At 33.0% G+C, this 26,155-nt stretch overlaps 1 protein-coding gene and 1 pseudogene across 1 annotated transcript in view; one reads left to right on the forward strand and one right to left on the reverse strand.

Annotated features, from left to right (window-relative positions):
- The window catches only part of LOC118182154 (uncharacterized), a 120,802-nt gene that overhangs the window by 76,635 nt on the left and 18,012 nt on the right, over positions 1–26,155 (reverse strand). The window contains exon 2 of the mRNA XM_035351468.2: positions 1,208–5,785. Coding sequence (XP_035207359.1) covers positions 1,208–5,785 — 4,578 coding nt within the window. The remainder of the gene's footprint in view (positions 1–1,207; positions 5,786–26,155) is intronic.
- LOC118182161 (U6 spliceosomal RNA) lies at positions 19,953–20,049 on the forward strand (annotated as a pseudogene).

The following is a 26,155-nucleotide window of genomic DNA, read 5'->3' on the forward strand; positions in this document are numbered from 1 at the left end:
TAATGATAAACAGCTGCAATGGCGACTGGAAACTCCGTCAGACAACTATCTCTGAAAGTGACCACTAAAATTGTGTGGATGATAATTCGTCATCACAGGGTTTTCCAGTTGAATCCCGGCCTCCCCTGTCACCCTTTAAGTGGGGAGAAAGTAAGGATTTTCTTCCTTTGCTGCATGCCTTCATGCTGTTAATTGGAAAGCACGTCTGGCTGGCATTTGGAACGTCGTATTAATCTGCATAGTAAAAGGTACATTAGTAAATCTGCATATTAAAGTATTCAAATCCAAAATTTCTGCCGGCTGATTTTTAGAAAAATTCATCTTACATTTTTTTCAATTGCAAATAATATTGTATTTTACATGAAAACTTAATAATTGTTCATTTTTTTCGGAGCAATATAGTCACTATTTTTTAAAATGAAAACATAAATACTTTATAGTAATATTTATTAGAGTATGACACTTAACGGTAAACATTATCCTCTCAAAAGCCAGTTATCCATTATAAAATTTGTCTTCTAAATTTAATACGAGTAAACATTAGTAAAATATCAGAATAAATTGATGTTATTTTCCTCACCTTTTAACTTATTTTGCGTCGCAGCTAAATTACACTGATGCACAGTTTTCAGTAATATAATTTTCGAATTGTAACATATTTAAAGAATAATTGTCATAAATTTTGTAGTTTAATGTTTTGCGAATACTACAACTATCAATTTATTACAATTGTTAATAGTAATTTTAACTCGAATTACTAGTCGACTTCATAATTTTGTAAAGTTTGTTTCAGATTACAAAATAGTATATTTATATTAATTCCTTTCTCTAGCTTATGCTTCTTTCGTTAGGCTCATCAGAATACAAATTAGATGTAGTTTAGAGAGAGAGCTTTTGGAAAGCACTAGGAAAGAAGTTTATTTTTTAAGCCGCCCATTTGTTAGCCAAGTTGGTTTCTTTTATTTTTCTGTATTTAGGAGGAGTCGGTAAATTATTTGCTAGTGCATTCCAAGACCGCGCAAGTAGTGATGGATATGCTTTGTTAAATTGTTAAGTTGTAATTACAAAACTTAGCGTAAGGGATATTCTGAAGATTAATTAAATTTGACTTTACAGAGTTGCAAAAAGGAATACTGAAAATATGACTAGGATTTTACAAGCCTAGTTAATTATAAAATAAAGCTATATTTTAAAAATAAATGCTTACCTGAAAGAACCCAGTAGTGGTTGTCCTTGAACAGTGCAGTATCCATTGTGGGCAGGGGCCACGTTCCAGCAGTAGAATAAGGCCACTCGTTCTTTGATGTTCCACTGATACCAAATCCAGCGGTAATATTCTTTGAATTATTAAAGCCAGTGAAAGAGCTGACAGCTAGAACAGAAACCATGAGTGTATCATTATCGAAACCCGGAGATGTGCTTTCTTCACTGAACAAGGTTGATTTTAATTCAGAATCAGTAAAAGGTGACGAAGCAAGCAACAGAGCTGTTTTGCTTCTAGTTGCCTTCCAGTCTGATGAAAGCAAAAGCGGAGTTACTTTATTTATAGTTACCTTGGAATCTGTTAAAACCATAGCTGGTAGTGTTCTACTAATCCTATCTGATGAGACAAAATTAGGAGTTGTTTTATTACTCATTTTTTTCGAATCAAATGATTTGAAAGTTGAATTTGCTTCTTGACTAATTATTTTCCAGTCTGTCAAAATAAGAGTAGAACTTAGAAATTTAGAATCAGTTTCATGTAATGAAGGGGTAGCACTTAAATTTGACACTGAAGTTTGATACCCACTTAAGATTAATGATGGAACTTTATTAATTGTTAAACCTAGGGATGAAGATCTTGGAACAGGTTGACCAGATCCTATGCTTGCTGGATCTTTTATTTCAGTGAAATTCGTACTGGGAGACAATTTAGGAATGTATTCAGTGATTGTTGCTTGTGATAAAGTATGTTTAGTTACAGAATGAGAACTAAATTCCTCAGCGGCGCTGCCTTTCAGTACTTCAGTCTCAACAAATGGAAAATTTATGCTTGGCTCAGATAATACATCCTGCATATCACTGATTGCTTTCGCGGATAATTCAGTACTTTTAATAAAGTCAGGGTAACTAAATATATTTATACTCGGGTCAATAGAAGGGGTAGGAAATAAATCAGGTAAGCTTTTAAATGGCATTTCTTCCACTTCGCTGCTTGCTTCGAAGGTATCAGTAGATAACACTTTAGCATCAGTCTTAGATTCATCATACTCGCGTGAAACAGATAGGGCTGTCTCATGAAAGCCTCCACTATCAACACTATTGACATAAGATAATGTCGGTGTTTGATATACCATGAAACCTGAAGAAGAAAGGATAGAAAAAGTACTCATCAACTCACTGCTTGCAAGATCGGACCCAGGAAGATTATAAGTCTCATTAACTACTTGATCAAAAATATCAGACTTTTCTGTGTAATTTTTTGACATAGCTTTACTTATACCACTAAATTGTTCGGAGCCAAAATCTTCAGATGCACTTGGAAAAGGAATATTACGAGTAGAAACTTGCATATGGCTTGAAAAGCCAATACTTCTTGTTAAATAATAGGATTTTGATGATAGTTCAAATCTACTTTTATCACTGTCTGTAAATTTTCCAGTATTACTTGTGTCAGTAAAAACAACGGTAGAACTTTGATCTACTTCAGTCTTAATCACATCCGAAGTTTCTACTCCTGAATGATATTCAGACTTTGTAGTATTTGATGAATCTTTGAATTTGCTTGAAGGGTGAAGTGGAAGAAAACTTTCCAAGTCCGTTATATTAAAAAAACTTCCAGAAACTGTGGAGAAATTTTCTAAGACTGTAACAAATGTAGGACTCGTTGGAGTTAAATTCTCACCATAACTTCGAAAGGTTGTAAGAAATGAATCCTGAAGCATTTCTTCTTCCGAACTGATAAATAGAACATCAGACTTGTCAAAAGTTTGGGAATACACAGGGGAACTTCTCAATTCATGGGAAATTACATCATCGTAACTATCTCCAAGACTTTCCCAAAAACTTTGAGAAAATGAAGGAGTAGGTATGAGATAAGTCTTACTTTTGTCAAATAGTTCAGTGTCAGAAGGTTTTGCCCCATATGAAGAAGAAAGAATTAATGTATCCAGAAAGGCAAAAGTGGTTACTTCTTCGGTCATGGTAGGAGTACTTGATATGAATTTTTTGATTTCGGACGATGTCAAGTAGATGTCTTCAAATTTTGGACTACTTACATCACCAGATACGGATGGAATATTTGGAATACTTAAAGGGAAATTGATTTCATGTTCTTCAGACAATACATTTTCTGTGCTGCGTAGTAAATAAATATCCAAAATCTTACTTGTATCTGATGGGATAACATTTTTATTATATAAAGATTTCGTTGTTAAATCCACACTCATGTCAGATACATTTTCAACAAAAGAGGTGGTATAATCAGCTGCTAAACTTAAAGTGGCAGAAAGAGAATCTTCTGGAAAGGAAATTAACTGACTAGTTTGTGGATATTCACTCACGGTTGAATAGTCATTATATTCGGGAGTTATTTCGTGAATCGATGAATCTCTCAAAGACCTTACCGTAATATGATGTGTAACGGAGTTGTCAAGCTCTGTTTCCGAATAATAAAATGTTTGAAAGGCTGCCATTTCATTACTTGATGTGAAAGTCTTGTAATCTAATTTAGTTTGAATAGATGTCTGTGGTATATTCAAAACAGTTGTCTCATGTTGCGATTCGATAATTTCATTAATTTCTCTGTCCATCGTTACAGTGGGCTCCCGTAGTTCAGATATTTCATTGTAATTGTTAAATGCACTGAAACTAGTAAATATAGGATGATAAAACTGTGTTGAGCCAATATCAGATTTTTCCTCCGTAAAAGAAGCAAGAGTCTGATAGCTGAAAAATGCACCTGAAATTTGGCTCGGAATGATATAATCTGAAGTTATTTCTTTAGAAAACTTGGATTTTGGAAATATGCTTGTAATTTGGTTGATATGTGATTTATTTTCAGAATCTGTTCGAAGTTCACTATGAAATAAGCTCAGAGAAGTGACCAGTTGTTCCATGTTGTTGTCACCTTCTGTGTCATTGGATATTAAAGAACTCACGGATTTTGTTGCTTCGAAATATCTTGAAGTTGTTTCGAAAACTGAATGACTTTTCAGACTAGTAAATGCTTCATTAGTCCCGTGTGAAGTATTTACGCTAAAAACATGCTGAAAGTAAGATGATATAGTCGGAGTTTCGACTAAATGAGAAGGAATTGTGGTTGGAGTATGAAACTCCGATGAAAATATAGAATTTATATTTTCAAATGGAAGCTCTTCAGATAAAGGCCATAAGGATATAACTGGTATATTTTCTGTAAATTCTGTAAACTTAGGTACTTCCGTCATATGAGTTTCTGTAAAATCTGATGTCAAGTATGTTTCAGAGGAAAATACACTTTCTTTACTAAAAACCGAACTTTTAAAAGACGTATCTACAGTATGGCTGGCAATTTTGTCTGGTCTGCTTCCGACTGCAGTGCCTCTAACGGTTAGAGTAGGCAAGGAAAACCCACTTGATTTGTCGCTGTAACCAATTACAGTAACTGTAGTCTGTACGTCATTCACCGAGTGAAAAGAGATTGTCAACATGCTTTCACCTATCAAGTATACTCCATTATTTGAACTTGTAAACTTCTGACTAATTACGTCTTCTGCTGACGTAAAGTCTAAGCGAGATACGCTCTTGATTATAAATTCGGAAGAAAGACTATGGTTTAAGGAAATATCAGCAAAAGCATCATGAATATATGTTTGAGTAGAAACTTCTGGTAAGAAAATACCTCTCGAACTAGAGGGAACGTTTGAAAATAATGCTATGGAAATTGAATCCACAGATGAAGAAATAAAATATTGATTATGAAGTGAGCTTTTCGGTAATGAACCATTAAAAGTATTCACATTTTCATCAAAAGAACTCATCAAAGAGACAGATGGTTTTATGATATGTGACGTCGAAGTGGCAGTTACTTCGCCGGTCGGAATGATTTTTGTTGTTGTTGAACTATTGGCGTAAGAAAAGAATTCGGATGGCAGTTTAGGTGTCATTAAGCTATATGAGATAGTAAGGGACGGAGTAATGAGATAGGAAAATGTCCAGTAACTGTGACTGTAAATATGCGTTGCTGAAATGGCAGTGACAATAACAAAATTTTCACTTGGTGTTTCTGATACTGCTCGTCGATCAGACTTTTCCAACCATGGAGACTCATAGTCCATCATCCCATACCAAGATGCACTTATAACGCGCATGCTGCCTGTAGGAAAAGATGAAAGTTCAGCAGTCGGCGTTGGAGAAATAATATATGAATCACTTTGAAGACTAGGCTTAAAGATGAATGTATTGAGCAAGGAGGAGGGACCTTCGAAAGGCACGGAGCTTCGACTTAAAAGCTCTTCGTTAAACATCTCAGAACTTTCTATCACTGTGTCTATTATAGTGGGAAAAGGATCTGAATAACTGGGAAAAATTTCTTCTGGCAGAGGAGATCGAGTTTTGTAGCCATCGTCGCTCTTAGAGGCAAATTTAGTATCCGCGAGTGGGGTCCCTTCCCATTCTTCTGCTGGGCCGTCTCCGGACGGACCTTCAGCCCATAAATATTCTGTTTTTTCTGTCCACAATCGACCAATCCTATTTCCCTGAATCACAAGTGAAGGTGTTTTGGTGGTCCATCGAGGAGAAGGAAGGATTCTTTTAACTGGTATTCCTGTAACACAAAATAAGTGTTAAAGACATATTAAAGATTATATTTTTTGACTTAATTTTTCTTATTTTCTAAGTTTTCAAGTTTATTATATATAACTGCCAATGTAGGAACTCCGTTCTATAAAATACCCCGGCAGTTTTAAGAATATCTGGCGTCTTTAGGCAAAGTAGGAAATATGAGAATTGTTATATACTTTACCCAAACATTTCATATGCTATAGGATGACAAATGCTCTTTCGGTGAACTGTGAAAAAAGGTCATGATAAGGCTATTTAAAAGACGTTCATTCCTCAAAAATACAAATGTTATTTTAAAAAAATAATGAAAGACCAATAAATTTTTTTTTATTCAAAATAGGTAAAAAAAAGTAGTGAAATGATCTTGGTATACAGTAATAAATTTTTATTCTCTCTCTGACTGAGACTAGAAATCAATAATAGCTACCTGACAACGGGAATTAAAATTCAGGGAAAAATCATAGGTTTCATAATGCTCTTTTTAATGCATTTTGTTTTTTACTGGCAGGGCTCACAATGGCTGATATCATTACGTGTAATGTTTTTGCACTTGACTGAAAGTTCTTTCAACATTCTATCACTTGTTCCGTGTCCAAAAATCAAATGAGTTTTATAAAGTACATGAAATAACTCAGTGTCCATGACGTAATACTATATAGTAGTACTGATACTTTCTTTAGCGGGATAAATGAGTTTTCCCCTCGAATATCACATCACAGTAATTCAGCAACCCATAGTTCTACAATTCCTTCTTGGTAGTCATTTTAGCTTTTTTTTACATCATTTTTTAACTTCTGTAAGTAGTTTCGGTTATTCGAAATGAATCGGAAATGTATTTCATATTTTGTCGGTTAATCATTTAGCGTTCTATAGAATGTCTAGGCAATGTCTAGAACTTTGACAGTAATATATAAAGATGCATACGTGTATTTACCAGAAAAAATTGTCTAATTTGCGCAAATGCAGTAATAATTAACCATAAAGAAATACTTTAATTTAAAAATTCAGTTAAAAAACACATAAGAGGCAAACAAATGAAATCCAATCATAAAAAGGAATTAATAAAATGCGTTAATTAGTAATAAGCATTTGAAATTTGCTTAAAATAAGTTGTTTTAAAAAGATGAACTATTGTTCAGCCAAGTTCTTTATCAAGACAATAGACTTAATAGATCTGGAGCCATTTTCTCTGACTTTTATGACAGACTAAAGATTAAAAGTTTTAATTTCAAATCAATAAAAATAATTAATAATTAATAAATGAGTTAATGAAATTTTTCTAGCAAAACTATTCTACAAATGGTAAAGTAAAAAGCAAGAAACTAAAATTAGCAAATATTAAACAAAGTATTTAAATAAAATGAAGAACAGATGTTAGACAGTGCCTAAAATTGAATTAAAATCAATAATTAAAATAAAAAGATGAGAAAAATAGTACAAAAACTTGCAGCTTACCCACTATTTGCAATCTAAACGTTTTGAAATTTTTCAAACTCGTGTGATATACAAAAGTGAACTGGGAAACATTAGTGTAGTTAAATTCGCATTTAAGGTAGCAAGGATCCTAATGTTTAAAGAGGTTATGAAAGTAATTTAAAGCCGTAAAATTTATTATATAATCAAGATTGCATTAAGTGGTAGAAGTTGTTTTCAGTTTAGGAAACAGAGCAGATAATTTAAAAGTCATATGATTTCTCTTTACAGAGATATGCAAAGAGTGGATCATAAAATAAGCCTATTGTTAAATAAAACGGATATAAAGTGTGTTTATTTAAATACGTTAACCATACGATAATGATTTCCTGTTAAGGCTCAAGTTAATTCTTTATATGTAATATTAAAAAGGGGTACACTTAAAGCTAAGTTTTTGGGATTGTCTATCAATATAACAGTTAAAAATTTTATTTTTGTAAGTGTGTTAATATAAAATTTAATTTTATTATGCAGATCACTAACTTCGGTGTCCATTTTTTTATTCTGTGAGGTTTAACTATTTATTTTTAACTAATAATTCATTTTAGGTTCAAAAGCCTTTCTTACCCCTCTCTTTCCAACCGCGCTTTTCATGCCACAGTGTAAATGAGATAGCGAGAGTTTATTCAGATTAAAGTAAAATGAAGTGCTAGTTAAGCAAATGTTTCGGAAGTTATTTTTAGAGCGTGTCTGTCTGTTCCAGGCCACGTTGTGCTGTGATTATTAGGAACTTGCGTTAGCGGCGTTGATATGATCTCGCCTTTAGGCTTGTCTCGCCGGTTACTATAGACCAGAGCTCTTCCTGCGCGTTAAAGCATTTTGTGAGTCGTTAGGCTAACCTACACGCCAGAAGATTTTTAGAGCCAGAAGTGTTGGCTTTCTGTAACCCAAGTTGGGTCATTTGTTAATTATATGCTCCAATAAAAGGTTCTTATACACCCTTCTTCTTATCTCTGTTTTAGTTTCACAAAGGCTAGAAGATAATTCTTCAAAAGCCCTTTTTTAAAATTTATGTTCCCAAAACACCATAACTTTATATGTTAATTTGGTTAATAATAGCGTTGGTTATAACTTTTTGGAGATGTTTGGATTCCAATTAATAAGTTAAATGATTTTAAATTTAAACAACTTTTGTCAAATAACCGTATCTTTTTTATTTCGATAATGCTGATGTCAAGATAATCATCTTATTAATTAGTAATTAGTTTTGTTTAGTCAGGTAGGGTAAATTTTAATTTCTTCTGTAAGTCTTTTGTAATTAATAGAAATAATGCCAGGCAAAAGTTACATAATAAATTAGGATTACACTTTTGCCTGTGAGATAAATTGCTTCTGATTCCTGATTCATTTAATTAGATCTCTTCCCTTGATAAAGAACTTGGATAAACCAATCTTATTTATTCATTTTAAATAATTTATTTTGATTTTGTAAATTTTAATATTCAATACAAAGAATTTAACACGAAAAATTTATTACAAATTAATTCATTTTAGTAATTCCTTTTTACGCTTGTGTTCCATTTGTTTATATTTTATGACTTTTTCTTAATTGAAACAATATTATGCTTTGAATGAATGAATAGATATCTGTATACTGATTGAAGTATTCAGATCAAAAAGTTCAATATTAAAAGCTCATGCGTTGCTGGATACAGCAGTCAACATAATTTAAAATATCTTCCAGCCGAAAGACCTTTCGAGAAATTGATGACACAAAAAGACTGGTATTAAAGGCCCTTGGATTCTTCCCCCGAGATGGTTCTCCATCAAACTTGTGATGGAGGAGATATTTGTGTTATCACCTATAAAATGACCAATGCGTTAGACCAGCGGTTCCCAAACTGTGCTCTGCGGAGCCCCAAGCGCCTCACCTGCACTTCACAGAGGCTACGCATCTGCTTATGAGAAATTAAATAAATAAAAAATGAAGAAACTAAGAAATAAGAAACAAACGTAGAATTAAAATTAAAGAAAATTAGTTGTTCTGGTCAAGAGCTAAGTCAAATTTCACATCTCTTCTAGAACACAACGCATGCGTGATGTAATAGCGCTTTTTATGATACGAATTGTATGAAAGCAAATGCTTTGGTTCCATGACACGTTTCCCTTCCTCACGCCTTAAATACTGGGGGGAGGACGGCCATTTGTTCAACTGTTGCCTGTTTCGATCATCCTGATCGGTACAGGAGTTAGCGATTTGCCATGTTATTGGACTCGAGCTTGATTCCCGGAGAAGGATGGACGTTTGGAAGTGCATAGCATCTGCATGGGGCTATTTAAAATATTAATAGCCTCTCGGGTGGTTTGGGGGTTAGGAAAGAGAGGTGGAAGACTTTCAAACAAGTCTCCAGCGGTGATCTCAATCAGTATTGGGGCGAATATATACAGTTAATGCGGTGTAATTATATATATATGACCAATGGTATTTCACCCAGTTTTACCTGTAGCGCGAAAATTTTAAGCTTTCGCAGAATGATATGATTAATAATTCTTTTATTTTTACTATATCTCATGGACCGTACAAAATATGTGTTTTAATACACAGTTAATATTTTATACACAGTAATAAAACATTTGAACTATAATGTCTAGATTTTTAGTAATAAAATTCGTAGTTTTAAAACATTTGGACCCCTTCATTTAGTTTCCGAACATAATAGCAGTAATTGTACATAATAGAAGTAATTTGGTACAAGGGACAGTAGGATTTTAATAATAGAATTCTGTGAAATTTTTGTGAAAGTAAAATATGGAGGGGTAAAAGAATCAAACATTTATGCAATAGTGTCTTACAAAGACAGATAGGTTTCAATCAGTCATAATTTAATTTTTTTCAATGATTGTTGGTAAAGTATGTAACTTTATCGCTGATATTTTGCCTGTACAACAATTTCGCATGAAGGAAGAGAATGCCTTACAGTATACTTCCCCTTTTAAAGAGCGATTGGAGATTAGGGGATCTAGTCGCCAAATCCTGATGGTGACGAATTATTGTCCAGCACGTTTTAGTTCCGGGTCATCAAGTTATTTTGAAGACGGGGAAAATATGCAATGCCCTCACCGGACTCGAACCTGGACTTCTTAAATACGAGCCGAGTGTCTTACCGTTACACCGTGAAAGCATGCTGAAAGGAGGGAGAAATACCTTACAAACTGTGCTTAAGAATAATGTTGGGGAAGGAACAAAGGACAGATGAACAGAAAGGAATGTAAAGTAATGAGATAGCTAACAACATCCCAATATAGTCAGGTTTGGTCAGATCTCGACTTCATAAATAGAGAAATAAATTCGAATTCCATTCCATTCTTCATAGACATGCAATAGTCTTGAGATAAATACTTTCTAAGCTTACAATAGTGTTCATTGAAGCAATAAAAATTTTAAAAATTGAACTCTTAAAAGCAGGCTCATGATAATATGTGAAGTTTAGGAACCCACCGTGAGTATGATAAGGCAAGGTGGTTTTTTCGAAGAAAAGCGTTAACACAGTTGACTGAACAGCATGCCGACGCACTGGAATTTTTGTTTTACCATAACTCTTTGGAGACAGCTGTAAATGGGTATATAAAATGGCATATTTGGTCGACATTTTTGGCAAAATAAACGAAATAAATTTAGCATTACAAAGTAAAAAAGCAACAGTTTCGATGCAAATATCTTTCTCTTAAGAGAACACTTTATGCATTGGTTGGGAAGGGAAAGGAAGATGCCAATTGCTTCTCTCTTACAAAAAGCTTCTTTAACGAAATATTTAGGGAAAATATTACAAAAGTATTAACGAGCATCTCGGAGCATTGAAACACTTGTTTGAATTCACGGCAAAATAAAAATTGCGTTTTAAAACGAAAATCTGCCGGAGATCTGGCTGCATATGTACAATGAATTCAAAATCTTGCCTAAGGTTCGAAAACAGTTCGAAATTTTGCCTAAGGAAGCAAAATTAGTATTGCTGCTTTTCTCAATTACATATCTGTATGAAGTAGGAATCCCAGTCTACACAGGTATGAAAACAAAATACAGAAGCCGCAGAGCTTCAGTTATCATCAATTGAACTTGAAATAACGAAACAGTGCCCAAAACAGCAATCAGACGTGTCTCATTTAACGTTTTTAAGTTATGCCTTAATTTAAGCCTGTAGTAAAGCCTCCAGTTAGTGAATTTCAATGAAAATATTTTATAAAAAATAATTAAAATATTGAATAACAAATAATGAAAGAATATGTATTTTAATTGAATGAGATATAACGATTAAATTGAAGGAGTCGTATTTACTTCACTGATCTTTTTTATTGTTGATGTTTCTAATAAAGAATTGTCACGCAAGCTATTTAATTTACTGAATTTTGAAATATTGTTAAAAATGCCCAGCTGCGATGAGATAGTTTCCCCGTAAAGCGAGGTTAGGGTTGCCACATTTGACGCTAAATCTCCCATTTGGCGACAACATTAGCGATATGCCAAAAACGGAGCGAGAATATTATAGAACGTATTCTTAACGGGTTTTCTCGGGAATATTGTCGAAGGTAGGCTAAAGCTATATATACCCTGTCTATGAGCGGAGCAGCAGTGTATCGCAAGGAGTATCTTGAGTATGTTGAATTCAGTAGCAGTGTTCTCAGTTCAGAGATTAGCTTAACAGCGATCGAACCGAGTCGGAAGCTATACTTTAGTGCTTTGCCGTGAAGCTGTCTTCACTGTTATAGCCTGAAAGCTGTGTTGCCTGATTGTTTCAGCGTGTTTAATGTAGTCTTTTTGACGACTGTAAACTTGTTTCTGGAAGTCCTGAGTAATACTAGCGAATAAAGAGTATTTTGATTCTTTGTCAAGTGTTGTCATCAATCGCTCCAAATCCACGAGCCCGTAGAACGCGACAATACTTTTTTTTTTTTTTTTTTTTTGTATGACAACATTTCGTCAAAACCATAGGCATTGGTTGGTAGTTCATAATAAAGCGAGATATTATTGTAAATTTTAAAGACATAATTACATTATGTGAATATTGGGATGTTGTTAGATATCTCATTACTTTACATTCCTTTCTGTTCATTTGTCCTTTGTTCCTTCCCCAACATTATTCTTAAGCACAGTTTGTAAGGTATTTCTCCCTCCTTTCAGCATGCTTTCGCGGTGTAACGGTAAGACACTCGGCTCGTATTTAAGAAGTCCAGGTTCGAGTCCGGTGAGGGCATTGCATATTTTCCCCGTCTTCAAAATAACTTGATGACCCGGAACTAAAACGTGCTGGACAATAATTCGTCACCATCAGGATTTGGCGACTAGATCCCCTAATCTCCAATCGCTCTTTAAAAGGGGAAGTATACTGTAAGGCATTCTCTTCCTTCATCCAGCATGCCTTGGTGGTGTTACGGCAGCACATTCCACGCGTATTCGAGAGGTCCAGCTTCGAGTCCCGGTCAGGGCATTGCATATTTTTCATGTTTCGTGCTTCAAAATAACTTAATGACTCTACACATGGCGCCGGAACTAAAAGGTGGTGTACAATAATTCGTCACCACAAGGATTTGGAGACTGGTTCCCCTAATCCCCAGTCACCCTATAAAAGAGGGAATATATAAGTAATTTTCTCCCTCTTTTCCGCATTTCTTCGTGGCGTAACGGCAGCACACTCAGCGCGTATTCGAACTGTCCAGGTTCGGGTCCCGAAAAGGGCATTGCGCATTTTTCACATCTCCTGCTTCAAAATAACCTAATGTCTTTACAGGATCACTTCTAAGACATAACGTAGGCATAAAAGAACTCCATCGTAGAAAAATTGATTGTTGAAATGGCTCCGTGAGTCAAAAAGCTTAGTAACCTCTGTATTAGACAAGGACAAATACAACTCCTTCTCTCTTGACTACAGTGAATTCAGGGATCTCTTCTTGATTCTGCTCAGATTAAGAGATTTAGTTACTATACAATTAAAATATCCTGTCGAATTTCGATGAGTAATTGATTGAAATCAAACTTTATCAAGAAGGTATGGTGAATTTTTTTTAAGTGACGGAATCTCCAAATACCTTCAAAGATAAGGGATTAGAAATTTGTCAGTTTCAATACAGTGACTAGTAGCTGCATGCTTATACATAGTACTTCTAATTTTCTAAAGTAATAATTATATTTATATTATATTATTCTGTGTGCTTGTTTAAGTTGTGCAATGGAAGAAGTAAACAGCCTGATATAGAGAAAGATTAATAAGGTGGCAAAAATAAAGAATAGAAGAACTAGAGCCTAAAGAAAGACAACAAAGAATTTAAGAACTTCAGAAATAAATAATTTAAAAACTAGACTCATAAAATTATACATTAAACACTTTTGAACTACTTTTTCATAGTCTGAGTTCTTTCTTAATTTTTTGAAATAACACAGACTCACAAACCTACTTTTACAAAGATTCCTAAGCTTAATTTTATTTTGGGTCATTGCAGATCAAGGAAGTAAAAATCTTGACACATACGTGCTGATCCCTTCACTGGAGGTAACGTGCAAATATCGCCAACCCCCTAGTTTTCTTAATACTCTTTAAAATTTCCACAGCGACCTCCTTACAAACTTGGTCATATTGTTCTTTTGCATGATGGAATGGATAAAATTTGATGAGTTACTTTATACCCTTCTTTAGGTCAGTGACCAGTAAATGAGCTCGTCATTGTTGAGAATTATTGCTGGGCAGAGTCTTAAAATATGCGAAACAACGGCTGTGGGGGAAGTTGAAAGGAATTTTTGATTACTTCCCCATTGTTTGATATCCTTCACACGTGCCCCTTTTACTAGCAGAAGCAGAAGTTCTTTAAATATAACAAAAATAACACTACATGTGATAAGCGGATGAGGAAACTATTAATCATGCATGTTCAACAAAACTGTTAATCACGCGTGTTCAGCACGCTATTCCTCTTCGAAATTGTCACATTTCCAAAGATACATAAAATGGACCTGGAGAAAAGAGGGCATTGTTACCTTTTCTTTGCTTCTCGTGCTCTAAAGAAATTGGCACTCAATTAACTGTCGTCTGCTTTTTGAAAGGAGAAGAATCATTGCAGACAAGAAAAAGGAAATAGTTCTTTCAAATGATTTGTTTGATAGATTTTTTACCACATTTTATATAATAAACATTGACTATTGACTGCATTAGTATAAGCATGCGTTGGGGCTCTCTTTTCTCCATAGCAGTATAAATATTGCATTCAGTTTAATTTAGAAATTTAAAATGGTAAAAATTCATACTTTGGAGTATAAATAATTTAATGCTTTGACTAAGAATCTACTTATCCATTTGTCTATTTGTGTGATACAATGCACAGGGAGCTAATAATATTTTATGATAACAATTTTAAATATGGAACTTTAATTTTTAGAGAAAATTATCCCATATCAGTATATCTTTAAAAAAAATTATATGCTGAATTGTGTTTTGAACAAGGAAAAGATGGAAAATCAAATATATTTCCATGTCTAAGTTTGGAGTACATTTTAAATTTAGTTGGAAACAGACGCTTTGGATCAAGCGTCATTTTTATGAAATTTCTGATTTCGAAATCTTATATGACGAATTAAGACGAAATTTTGTATCTGGGAGAAGATGCATGAAAATATAAAAACAAGGTACAATCTGAAATCTGCCTCACATATCCGTTAACACAGATCTTAGTTCTAAGGGTTCGAGTTAGATGCGTTGAAAACAATTCATTGAAGTATATTAAATACAGTTTATTAAATTCTAGGGTTAGATATAATTTTCAAATATAATTTAACGACCTCAAAGGAATACGCCTGTAAATGAGATAATTGTCTTATAATAAATGAAAAAAATTTAGTTTCACTTAGCGAAATATGAATTTAACTGCCGAAGTTTTAAACAAAACATCTTTCACTGAAAAAATTCAAAATTAGTTCCCGCAAGCGAAAGAAATCTTCCAAAGCGGTGTTGTGGTCACAGCACAGAGCAACCTTATTCCCAAATTTATGAACCCAAAAGTTATTTCTTGTCATCAAATCAATGCCTTAGAACGAATGCTTGATATTACAGAATTCTGTAATGATTATCAAGTATATTCGTGAATTCACCATGATGAGATGATCGTGGCAAACAGTTTAATTCTGATGCGAATGGGTGAAATTACTTAAAATGTTCTGTATTAAGTTCGTTTTGAAATAATAATATTTTGATAAGTTAAAATTCAAGTGCAAATGCAGTAAGCGTCCATACCTCGCCACATGTTTAATTCATTTAGTAAATTATTATAAATGTTCGTAAATTTACTTGTTATCTTCACTGCTCAAAATTTATTTACATAACACTCTGAAAACTACCACCTATTTACCGAAGCCACCTATTTATTTTATGTTACAAGCCAATACTATACTGTGGCTGTAATAACTTTCAGATTTGTTTTTTATTTGTGTGTTCATTTAGGACTTTTATCTATTGTTAATTATCTGAAGTGATAATTCCTTGGAAAATTGACATGACAACTAAGAACTGATTTGTTTTGTTTGTTTGTTGTCGAGTTTATATTTCATGGAATAATAGTTACCAGAGCTTCAAGGGGGTTGGACTTCTACTTCCACTCCATTTTTGAGGAAAATGACCCCAGGAGTGTTCGAAAGGTTCCCACCCTTCTCCTCTACAATCAAACCACACGAAAGGACTTTCGGCTCACCATATATCTAAAGCATGCGCATGCCGTAAAGACACTATACATTTAAGAGCATCCATGCCTTTTCCAGGATTCGAGCCCGGGCCCTTCAGTACAGCAGTCAGAGTCGCTGACCACTATCCCGTCTGGGTGGCACTAGAACTGACGACTATTATTTATGAAAAAGTTTCTTTAAGGCGTCTGCTCGAAGAAGGGATATCTTCGCAGAGACTGCACAGGAAAATGACTGCCGTTCTTGTTGCCGAGAAAACTCCATGCAACTTGCTCACTATCAGTCGAAAGAACTAGAAGAAGTTCGACTGCCGTTTAGTTAGACAAGAATTCTGTTCGATTTTGAAATTTAAGATACTAGCTGAAAAAATATAGAAAAGTACACAAAAGATTATAAAATGATTAGTTACATAAAAGGATAAAATTAAAGCAGTTATGATATTTACTTGACATAAACCATATATTTAAGAACGTTCGGGTACATGAATGTGACTTCGAATCTTTTTTATTGATCAAGGATGCATATTTCTACGTATGAACTTACGAACAAATATTTACTTCAAACAAATGAATGAAACGAAAGCTAAAATTCTAATGAGACGCAGGCTTTAACGTACTGCAACGCTACAACCTAAGTATGCAGAATGACGATATAGAAACGTAAGCGTGTCGACATAGAAAACACGAACAACGTCTGCAACTGACAAGTATCAAGAAACGCAACTTTTCACATATGATCAACTAATCTACCTGACAAACATTTTGGTACTTCTAAAGATCGTTGGCGGCGCTTAATATTATACATCTTTCTCAATTGTAAACAACCCACTGAATTTCCAGAGCTATTACATTTACCTATTTCTACTCCCACACGCTCTAAAACAGATACTACACGAAAAAATAAACAAGTTTTAGGGAAAAGGTCTTCGAACACGCCATCTATCCAATCTTTAATAAAACCGCGTGACTTCAGCCTAACGTGACCCTTCAGTTCAGTGACTCTTATTTAAAAGCAGTTCATTCATTAAAAAAAAGGAGGGCCTTTGCAATACAGCAACTCCATAGGGAAAGCCCTATTCAGAGTACCCTCGTGATTCACCTGATATTTCCCTATTTTCCCCTTCCTAGCTATAATTGTCCTAAAATTTTTCCCTACACGTATTTTCTTTTGGTGCTCGAGTTTCACATTATTATCGTCTAACCCCTTTCATGATTGAAGAAGTTCGCATTTTTTCCTCCAAATGCTTGTTTATCGAATTCGCAATTGCTTGTTACGAACAAGGCAGCAACATTAGGGAAGATTCATTACTAAAAATTTGAATACAAACTCATTTCATTAATTCCTGATATTTAATTAGTTTTCGGACAAATTCTTTCTTGGCATTAGAAACGACTAAGTCTTCTCATTTTTACTCGAAACTCTACATTAAATTCTCGATAATCTGCTAATCTACGAGCTAATACCATTGCATGCGGTATAAGACTTCTAATTTATCTCTCAAATTATAGTTAATCATTCCATTAAAAACAATATACATATTTCACAACAATACTGTTATTAGTATTTCTCGCTTCAGTGTAATTTACAAAAGCCATTTCTCGTACCTCCAGAACAAAATTTCTTTTTGCCATCTATTGCAGAGGCAGAGGAAGTTCAATAATAAATAGAAAGCATAATAAATAGACAATAACAGACAACTAAATATTCAAAATGAACTGAAAAATAAATTAAGCTGTATAATAGTAATTCATAAGCTGCTATTTTCATTACAAAATTTCTTCTTAATTTAGTATTCAGTAAGTAGTTGATAAAATGCAATTTCTTATGAAATGAAAAATAATTATCCATTCAAACCATTTCTTGCCTTATTATTACAAATATTTCGTTCAATAGCATTCGTGAACATTTTTCAGCAATATTATTATTGTAATAAATAAAAAGCTATCAAAACAGTTACAATCACATTTGAAGTAAATTAAGACTTTTTTTAAATCAAACGTACAGCTGAACTTCAACGAGCCAGAACAGCTGGGAATCAATAAAAATAAACGTATAAATAATTTTTAAAAAAAATCTGAAAACTTTCAGATTTTTTTTTAGTTTTCAGATTTCAGATTTTATATTATGCCTAAAGTGGCTTTTATTAACGTTTTGTGTGTTACCTTTATTTATTAAATTCCATGTTCTTCGCACTTAAAACATAAAATTCAATTCAACAGCAATATCACAAAATAATTTAAAAAGAGCATATCTTTAAATTTCCGATGCACAGTCTCGCACTCTGGGGATAAAAGTGGTTTTTTTTTTCGTACAGTGTTGTCAAATGTCGCACAGTGTTGTCATTGCTCGCTTTGAAATCGTTGAGGTTTTGAAAAACTCATGAATGCTTTACAAAGTATGAAATACATTAATAAAACGAATTTCCCTTTGGGCTTCCAGATGCCCATATTTGGGTGGAGACGTACGTTATTCAAAATCTGATGGCTCTAGGTACCATTGTTTTATCACAGTGCGGAAAACATGCATACATTTATGCAAATTCTTCATTATTATTTTTTTTAAAATATAATACAGGGCTCTAATGTTTGGTACCAACAATTTAAAAGTGAGTCACCGTTTATACAGAATCAACGCAAAATGCCAAAACGAAATTAATAGCTCTTTTGGGCAAGTTACTCTTTGGGCTAACAATAAATAATAAAAAATAAAATAAAGAGCATTCGAAAATTTGAATTGATTAAATTATAGACAAACTCTTCGTAAAAGCTTTTAGATTCTGATAGTTCTTTCATCATCAGAAGCATCAGATTTCTGATGGTTGTTTCACGGATGAGTATCATATTCAAAACAAGAAAGGAATTATTGCATATATGGAAAATTATTTCAGTACATAAAATATTTAAACATAAGAACTTCCGTTTTTAAGCATATATTTATAAGGTTGCTTTTAGTTAACACGTTCTTTTTCTAACAGTTTTTTCTTCCATTCAGGTAACCAATTAAATGAAGTTTAACTAGAAAGCGAATATGTAATTAAACAATTTGTCATGTTGTACGTAATTAAGTATTTACTTTCCTAAGACCCACATAAACAGTGGTGAATGAATTTTGTTAAATTTTAGCCGTATAAGTTGCAGCATAACATTCTAATTAAATTTGATCTCTTTTCTGTATTTTTAGAGCTCTGTTGTTCTAGTTAAACACGGATTTGGTAGATCGTCAGAAGTACAGGAAAGCTATGAAAGTAACAGTTACATAAATGTAATATAGAGTCATAATTAACACAAAACTCAGTATTCTGATGGAAAGTCACAAAGGCAGTTAATAGCATCTTTTCCTTGCAAACTGCGTTGCTTTTCTTTTTAGTTTCACAAATATGACATGAAAATAGTAATGTAATGTTTTAAGAGCCGAGTTTTTGATTTTTTAACTACACGAAGTGTTTCAAAAACATAGAATAAAAACACAAATTTTAAATACATAATTTTAAATATTCCCGAAATTCAGAACTCGGTTGCTGTTGGAGATAGTTAAATGACTCAGAAAGCTAGATGAGAACATTTAAAGATTCTACAGAAGGAGCTACGGGGCCTCACGATGACTTTATGGTTTGGAAATAATATCGGCTTATCGAGAAAGAAAAGTAAAAAAATTAATTTCAATTTTAATTTGCGTGAAGGGGAGGTAAAGTACTTATTTAATATTTTGAAACTAAAGAAATTTTTTATTTACTGAAAAATGTTAATTTTATTGAGGGATATTTTCAATTTAAGGAAGATATATTCAACTAATAAAAAATTGGAAATGCTCGATGTTCTGCGTATCAATTTAGCTCGAGTATTTCTGTCTCCAAGAGTAGAAGTTTTAGAGAAAAGAAGAACTTTGGAGAAACTTCGTATCAAATAATGTAGCTAATGTAGCTAGAAAGCAAATATATAGTTATAAATATATCAAATTGTAAATGAATTTTGTAAAAATAATTATTTAATCTCTTGCTCCCATGAAATTATATGATTTTTTTGTACTTTCTTCAGCAGTACATATAGTAAAATTGGAACAATACAGAGAAGATCAGCATGGATGACGATAAATTATTTTTCTACATTTAGCTCATTAATTATTGTATGAGATTTATTTTTAATTTTACAAAAACGTTTTAATTATTTCATTTAATGCATATAATTAATATATATTAAAGTATATTTAATTTGTAATATAAGTATTTACAGCTTTACCATCATTAACAAATGAAGTTTTCGACAGTACGTAACTGGTATGAAATCATTTAAAAACGTTTTTCGATGTTTTACACTTTAAATATTTTTAATATATTTTTTAATTTTTGAAGTATTTTATGGCACGCACTCTTCTGAGGTGCTAAAACTGGAATTTGAAATTTGCAGGCAGCAGTTTTTCTTCTTTCATTCTGTGTACCTGTGAAGTAATAATGTGGGAAAAGCGAGGAAGAGAATATTGAAATCAAAACGAATAATCATAGTATACATACATCACTTTTGAAAGCAATGGAAGAATGACAATGACAGCAAACGATTTTTTGAGAGGATAAAATAACCAGACAGATAAAAACTGTTTCATTGAAAACACACACACACACACACACACACACACAAAAAAAAAAAAAAAAAAAAAAAAAAAAAAAAAAAAACAGTTCATACCATATTTATTAATTTGGAGTTAAATTCCGGAGCAAATTTCTTAATATTCTCTGGTCTGTCTAAATTTCTAAGGGTTGAGTTGTTTAGATACAATGTACAATCAGCCCTCAATTAACTCAAGTAACACCCAAGATGAATATCACAGTTAATCTGGAAGCAGTTAGAAAACCACAGGAAAAAGAGGAAAATAACATCAAAATTAATGGAAAATTACTTTTAACAATTTGCCTGTATTTTCAAACAGTTTGATCCACAGTAATTCTAATAATTATTTCCTGTGATTACATAAATTAAATCATTATCAAAATAAATAAATCCTACAGTAAACAAGAAAGTGCATACATAATTAGAAATGAAGAAGCTAAATTATAAATGGCAACAAAGAAAAATATTTTTAATAGAATTGAGCAATGCAATTCGGTTCAAACTCTAAAAAAGTTGATTAAAACCTTTCGTTTGTAAAATTGCTTACTTTTAATAATAATAATCTTATCTTGCGCATGATTTAACAATGTATTCCAGATTGCGTGCTGCTAGGGGCTAAAACAACTCTCAGGTACGACAGCATTTGCTATTTATGCTTTTATCCGGTGCAATTTTTCTTTTCCTTTGTGTACTTTCTGTGAGCAGATTTGCTCTATGCTGATGTTCTCTGATAGTAATTTTTCCATATTTCTCTATGAACAAGCTTTACTATTTTTACACGTAACTTAGGTAATCCGTAACTCAGGTATCCTTTTAGAGTTGAATTATTTGCATTTGACTAATAATTATTGCTTTTGTTTCAAGCCTCAGGATACTTGGAGTTTAATGTATTCATCGAGTATGACAAATACCCATCGGTAATTTACATGTTTCATCGCCTAGGATGCTGCCCAAAGTACACTCCAAGGGCAGACCAGTTTTACACTCGCAGGAAAGGAAATTTTAATGCACCAGAATATCCTGGGAGACGAATCCGATGTTCTCCTACCACCAAACCTCTCAACAGCATTTTCGGCTTGCCAGCATTTTAAGTGTCTCCGTACCGCCCAGGCACCATACCCTTATAAATACCCATAGTTTCTCCAAGATTAGAACTCGGGTGCAACGATACGGCAGCCTGTAACGCTAACTGTTATACTGATCAAGGATACTATTAAAAATTATCGAATATCTACCAATAAACGTTATCATTGTCCTTAAAAATATTTATAAATACGAACTGTTAAAGTATCTCACAAGTGTATACCAAGCGATCACGTTTCAGATCGAAAGTTATTGAGAGACGGTTAATGTTTCTTTGGTACTTTTCCATTTTGCCGGCGCAAGCGAAAAATTCGCCAGAAATGGTATAACCGATGTCAAACGGAATCTTCGCAGGTAACCTTTCACGCTTCATTTTCAAAACAAATCGCAGCCATTTCTTATCAGATTGATGGTTTCTTTCAATACTGGCATACAATTACATAGAATTTTTACCAGGTAGTTCAATTTTATACCCTAAGGCCATTCGCGGTAGTTAAGTCAATTAGGATGCAATGACACTGCTCACCCGAAGCCAAAAATGTAAAAAAGGCAAGTCAAGGCTTAAATTCATCAATTCTAATGGGAATGCACTAGGGAAGTAAAGCATGGCGGTTTTACATAATTTCTGAGTAAGCTACATACGAATTGAAATAATTCTTGCATTTAAACTTGTAGTCCAAATTAAGAATTAATTTGAAATTAATGTAGATAATTACTGACAGAATTAGATTTTTGTTGCGTAGTTAACGTGAGATAAGATCTTGGGTCACGTGATATGAAACGGCGAATCAGGATGTTGTACCATGAAAGCATAGTAAATTCTTAAATTAATGTCTTTTTACAAATTTATCGTCTTTATTTATTGTCTTTTTACAAAATTTGGTACTTTTCCGTTTTGCCGGCGCAAGCGATAAAGTCGCCAATAATGGTACAACCGATGCCAAACGGAATATTCTCGCTGGTAACCTTTTACGCCTCATTTTCAAAACAAGTCGCAGCTTTTTCTTATCAGACTGATTGTTTCTTTCAATACTGCCATATAATTACATAGAATTTTTATCAGATAGTTCAGTTTTATGTCTAAGGCCATTTTCGGTAATTAAGTCAATTAGGATGCAATCACAGCTCTTACCCGAAGCCGAAAATATAGAAAAGGAAAGTCAAGGGTTAAATTCATCAATTCTAATGAGAATGCATTAGTGAAGTAAAGCACTGCAGTTTTACATAATTTCTGAGTAAGCTATTCGTACGCATTGAAATATTTCTTGCATTTAAACTTGTGTTCCAAATTAAGCTTTAACTTGAAATTAATGTAGATAATTGCTGAGAGCATTAGATTTTTGTAGAGTAGTTTACGTGAGATGAAATCGCTTGGAGTCACGTGATATGAACCGGCGAATTAGGATGTTGAACCATGAAAGCATAGTAAATGTTTAAATTGATGTCTTTTTACAAATTTATTGTCTTTATTTATTGGCTTTTTATAAAGTTTTAAGCGATATTAAAATGTTTATGCCTTCAAAAAAAGAATTCTTAGAACTAAAATTTTTTTAATATTTTTTATGTGTATATTGTATGTTGTCGCCAATAAATTCTGCTTGGCGAGATTTGCGCCGGCGAAACGGAAAAGTACCCAAAATTTTAAACGATATTAAAATATTTATGTATTCAAAATAAAAACTTCTTAGAACTAAACATTTGTTAACCTTTTTTATGTGTATACTGTGTGTGTGTTGTCGCCTATAAAGTCTGCTTGGCGAGATTTGCGCCGGCGAAACGGAAAAGTACCGTTTCTTTTTATAGTTATTATTTCCCTAAAAGAGAAAATATTCCCTAGAAATGGAAGCTTTCTTTTCTGCAAGAGATGGAAGAACAATAGCGGAGTGGTGGTGGTGATGGCAGAAAATTCATTTTCGTTTCACGTGTCACATCCTAGCACGGAAGAAGACTATCAACGAAACAGTCAATGCCTGTCGTGCGAGAATATTGTCAACTTTTTCAGTGTCAAGATACCCGCAGGTGGGTGGAAAGGAACATAGAAACTTATTAGCAGACCGCAAGTCTCTCATTGCATATGTATGCATGGATGGGCAATATGAGAATCGTGTGTCTGTTCTCTTCTGTATCTTATAATGCACGTAATCACAGCATAGCCTTTCGTATGGTTACGCCTGGGAAGATAAGTAACAATGGAAATTTTGTGTCATAAATCTTATAGCAGCTTGGGATTTTATGTCACGGGTATATAACGTTGATGATCAGGACGAAATATCGATTTCTAAGCTGCATGGTTATCCATTTAAAGGTTACTGAATCATTGATAAGCATCGCTTTCAGTGAAATGAGTGGCTCGTTACTCATCCCGAACATAAAAGCCTCCAGCAGCGAACTGAGCCTCCAGCAGTCGTCTGCTCCACTGGAAATAATACACATATTCCTTTACAGTGAATCACATTCGTTTTCCGACTTTTGCAATTTTAAATTTACATTGGTAATATCGATTACCAAATTTCAGAGAAATCATTTAACATTGTTTTCTTTCACATATGCATCATCCTTGATAATCGTTTTTAAGAGCTGCTTTTTATGAAAAACGTTATTCAAAATATGTTCGGCCCAAAAAAAGTATTTTATTAAGAACGTTCAGTATATGAACTCACATAAATAGTCGAACACTTTGGAAAAAAAAAAACAGTTTGTGTTTAATAAACATATGACAGTAACTGTAGATACAATATTTCATTAGATATCCTTTAGCTAAAATTAGATTCTTCAAGCGCTTTGTCATAAATTCAACTGATGTTTTTCGTGTAAGAATGTTCTACTCTGTACTATTTCTTCGTAAGAATTGTTTTAGTAAAGCTTTAGAAAAAAATCCCATGCTTCCTTATTCTTTTCTCCAACTCACTGCATTTATATTTAATGGATTTATGCTAAGAGAATATAAAGGCGTTTTGATAATTTCAAGATAGTCTGAAAATGAAATCACATAAATATCAGACACTATGGAAAAAAAAAAAAAAAAAAAAAAAAAGCAAATAACCGGGTGTTTAACATTTTTTTGGATATACTCTAAGCTAAAATTTCTCTTTTTCTGCGCTTTGGCATGGATTCAACTAATTTGTTCATCTACGAAAGTTTCCCTTTTTTACATCCCTCTCTAAGAATAGCTTTTCAAGGAGCTTTCGAAGAAATAATATAGTTATCTGTTCTTTTCTTCAATTCTCTCCATATGTGTTCTGTAGAGATTAAGTCCAGAGAATATGGAAGAGTTTTGATATTTTCAGAACAGTTGTATAATAACCATAAGCGAACACAAATAGCTGGTTACGATCGTTATCCTGTCACAACTTGAATGCATTTTGCGTTCCAAGTTTTGAGATGCTTTTAGGTTTTCATTAAGTATGCCTCCAACTTCGTGCTTGACAGTAAGTAATAAGTTTTCCGAATTCAATTCTTCATTCGGTTCTTTACCACTACTATCTTGTGCATCGTGTCAAGTGTATTACATTTTGACTCGTTGTCAAATATAATATTGTTTCAATATTATAAATATTTAACACCAGGCATATTTTTCTTTTGATGAAGAATTTCTTCTTGCTTATCGCTCATAGTACCTGTTTTTTTAACAATTTAAGGGTTGACTTTTATTGAAAAATATTCTTCTAAATCCACTGTGAGTTTCACAGCACTCAATTTTGGATCTTGTTTGATTTTTCGTAGGAAAAATCTCCGATTCTTTGGAGTTAGCTTGTTATGTGGCCTAAATTCCAGTGCATTTTGAAAGGTTTCATGCAATTTCCATTGATTTATAACATCAAAGATTGTTGGATGTTATATATGCACATATTGAATAATTTATTAATATTCTGAATAATATTCCCATTTTAAAAATGATTAACAACTAAGCTTCTGACGCAACTTATCATTAATTCGTAGCACCTTGCCATGTTCACTAGAATGGAGTGAAAAAGGCAAAAAAAATTGTTTTCAAATTTTATTATTTCCTGACCCAAAAAATGGTTCTGTTCGATAAACACACACACACACACACACACAAAAACAAAATTGCAGCTTAATCACTGGTCATCTTCAGTTAAATAAGGTAAATAAAAAATTCAATATTAATGTTAATAAAAACATCAAATTCTTTTTAGCAATATTTTTAATGCTGCTTTTACAACATATATAATGAATTCAAAACTGTTACTGTTCAAATTCGCAACATTCAGTATGATTGTACACGTGCCTTATTATTTTTCTTACTGGTTAAGCTCCTTTTCTATCTTTCTGCTTAGCATTTTTCAATCTAGGATACAATTACATGGCAAATCGTTTTTCAAATTAAGAGTAACGTTAGCGAATATGTAAAAATTACTAATATTACCTTACTACTGAGAGAAAAGAATTATAAATATGTCTGAATTCAGTGTTCTTGTGCTCGAATGTTATTAAAATAAATTATGATATTTTTTTTAAAAAAAAGAGAAAAGTGCTCAAAATAAATAATGCTGTCAAAACGTAAAATTTCAGATTCCTT

The sequence above is a fragment of the Stegodyphus dumicola genome, chromosome 12, assembly GCF_044657685.1.
Source record: "Stegodyphus dumicola isolate Sdum_Otavi_A_Nest chromosome 12, ASM4465768v1".
NCBI lineage: Eukaryota > Metazoa > Arthropoda > Arachnida > Araneae > Eresidae > Stegodyphus > Stegodyphus dumicola.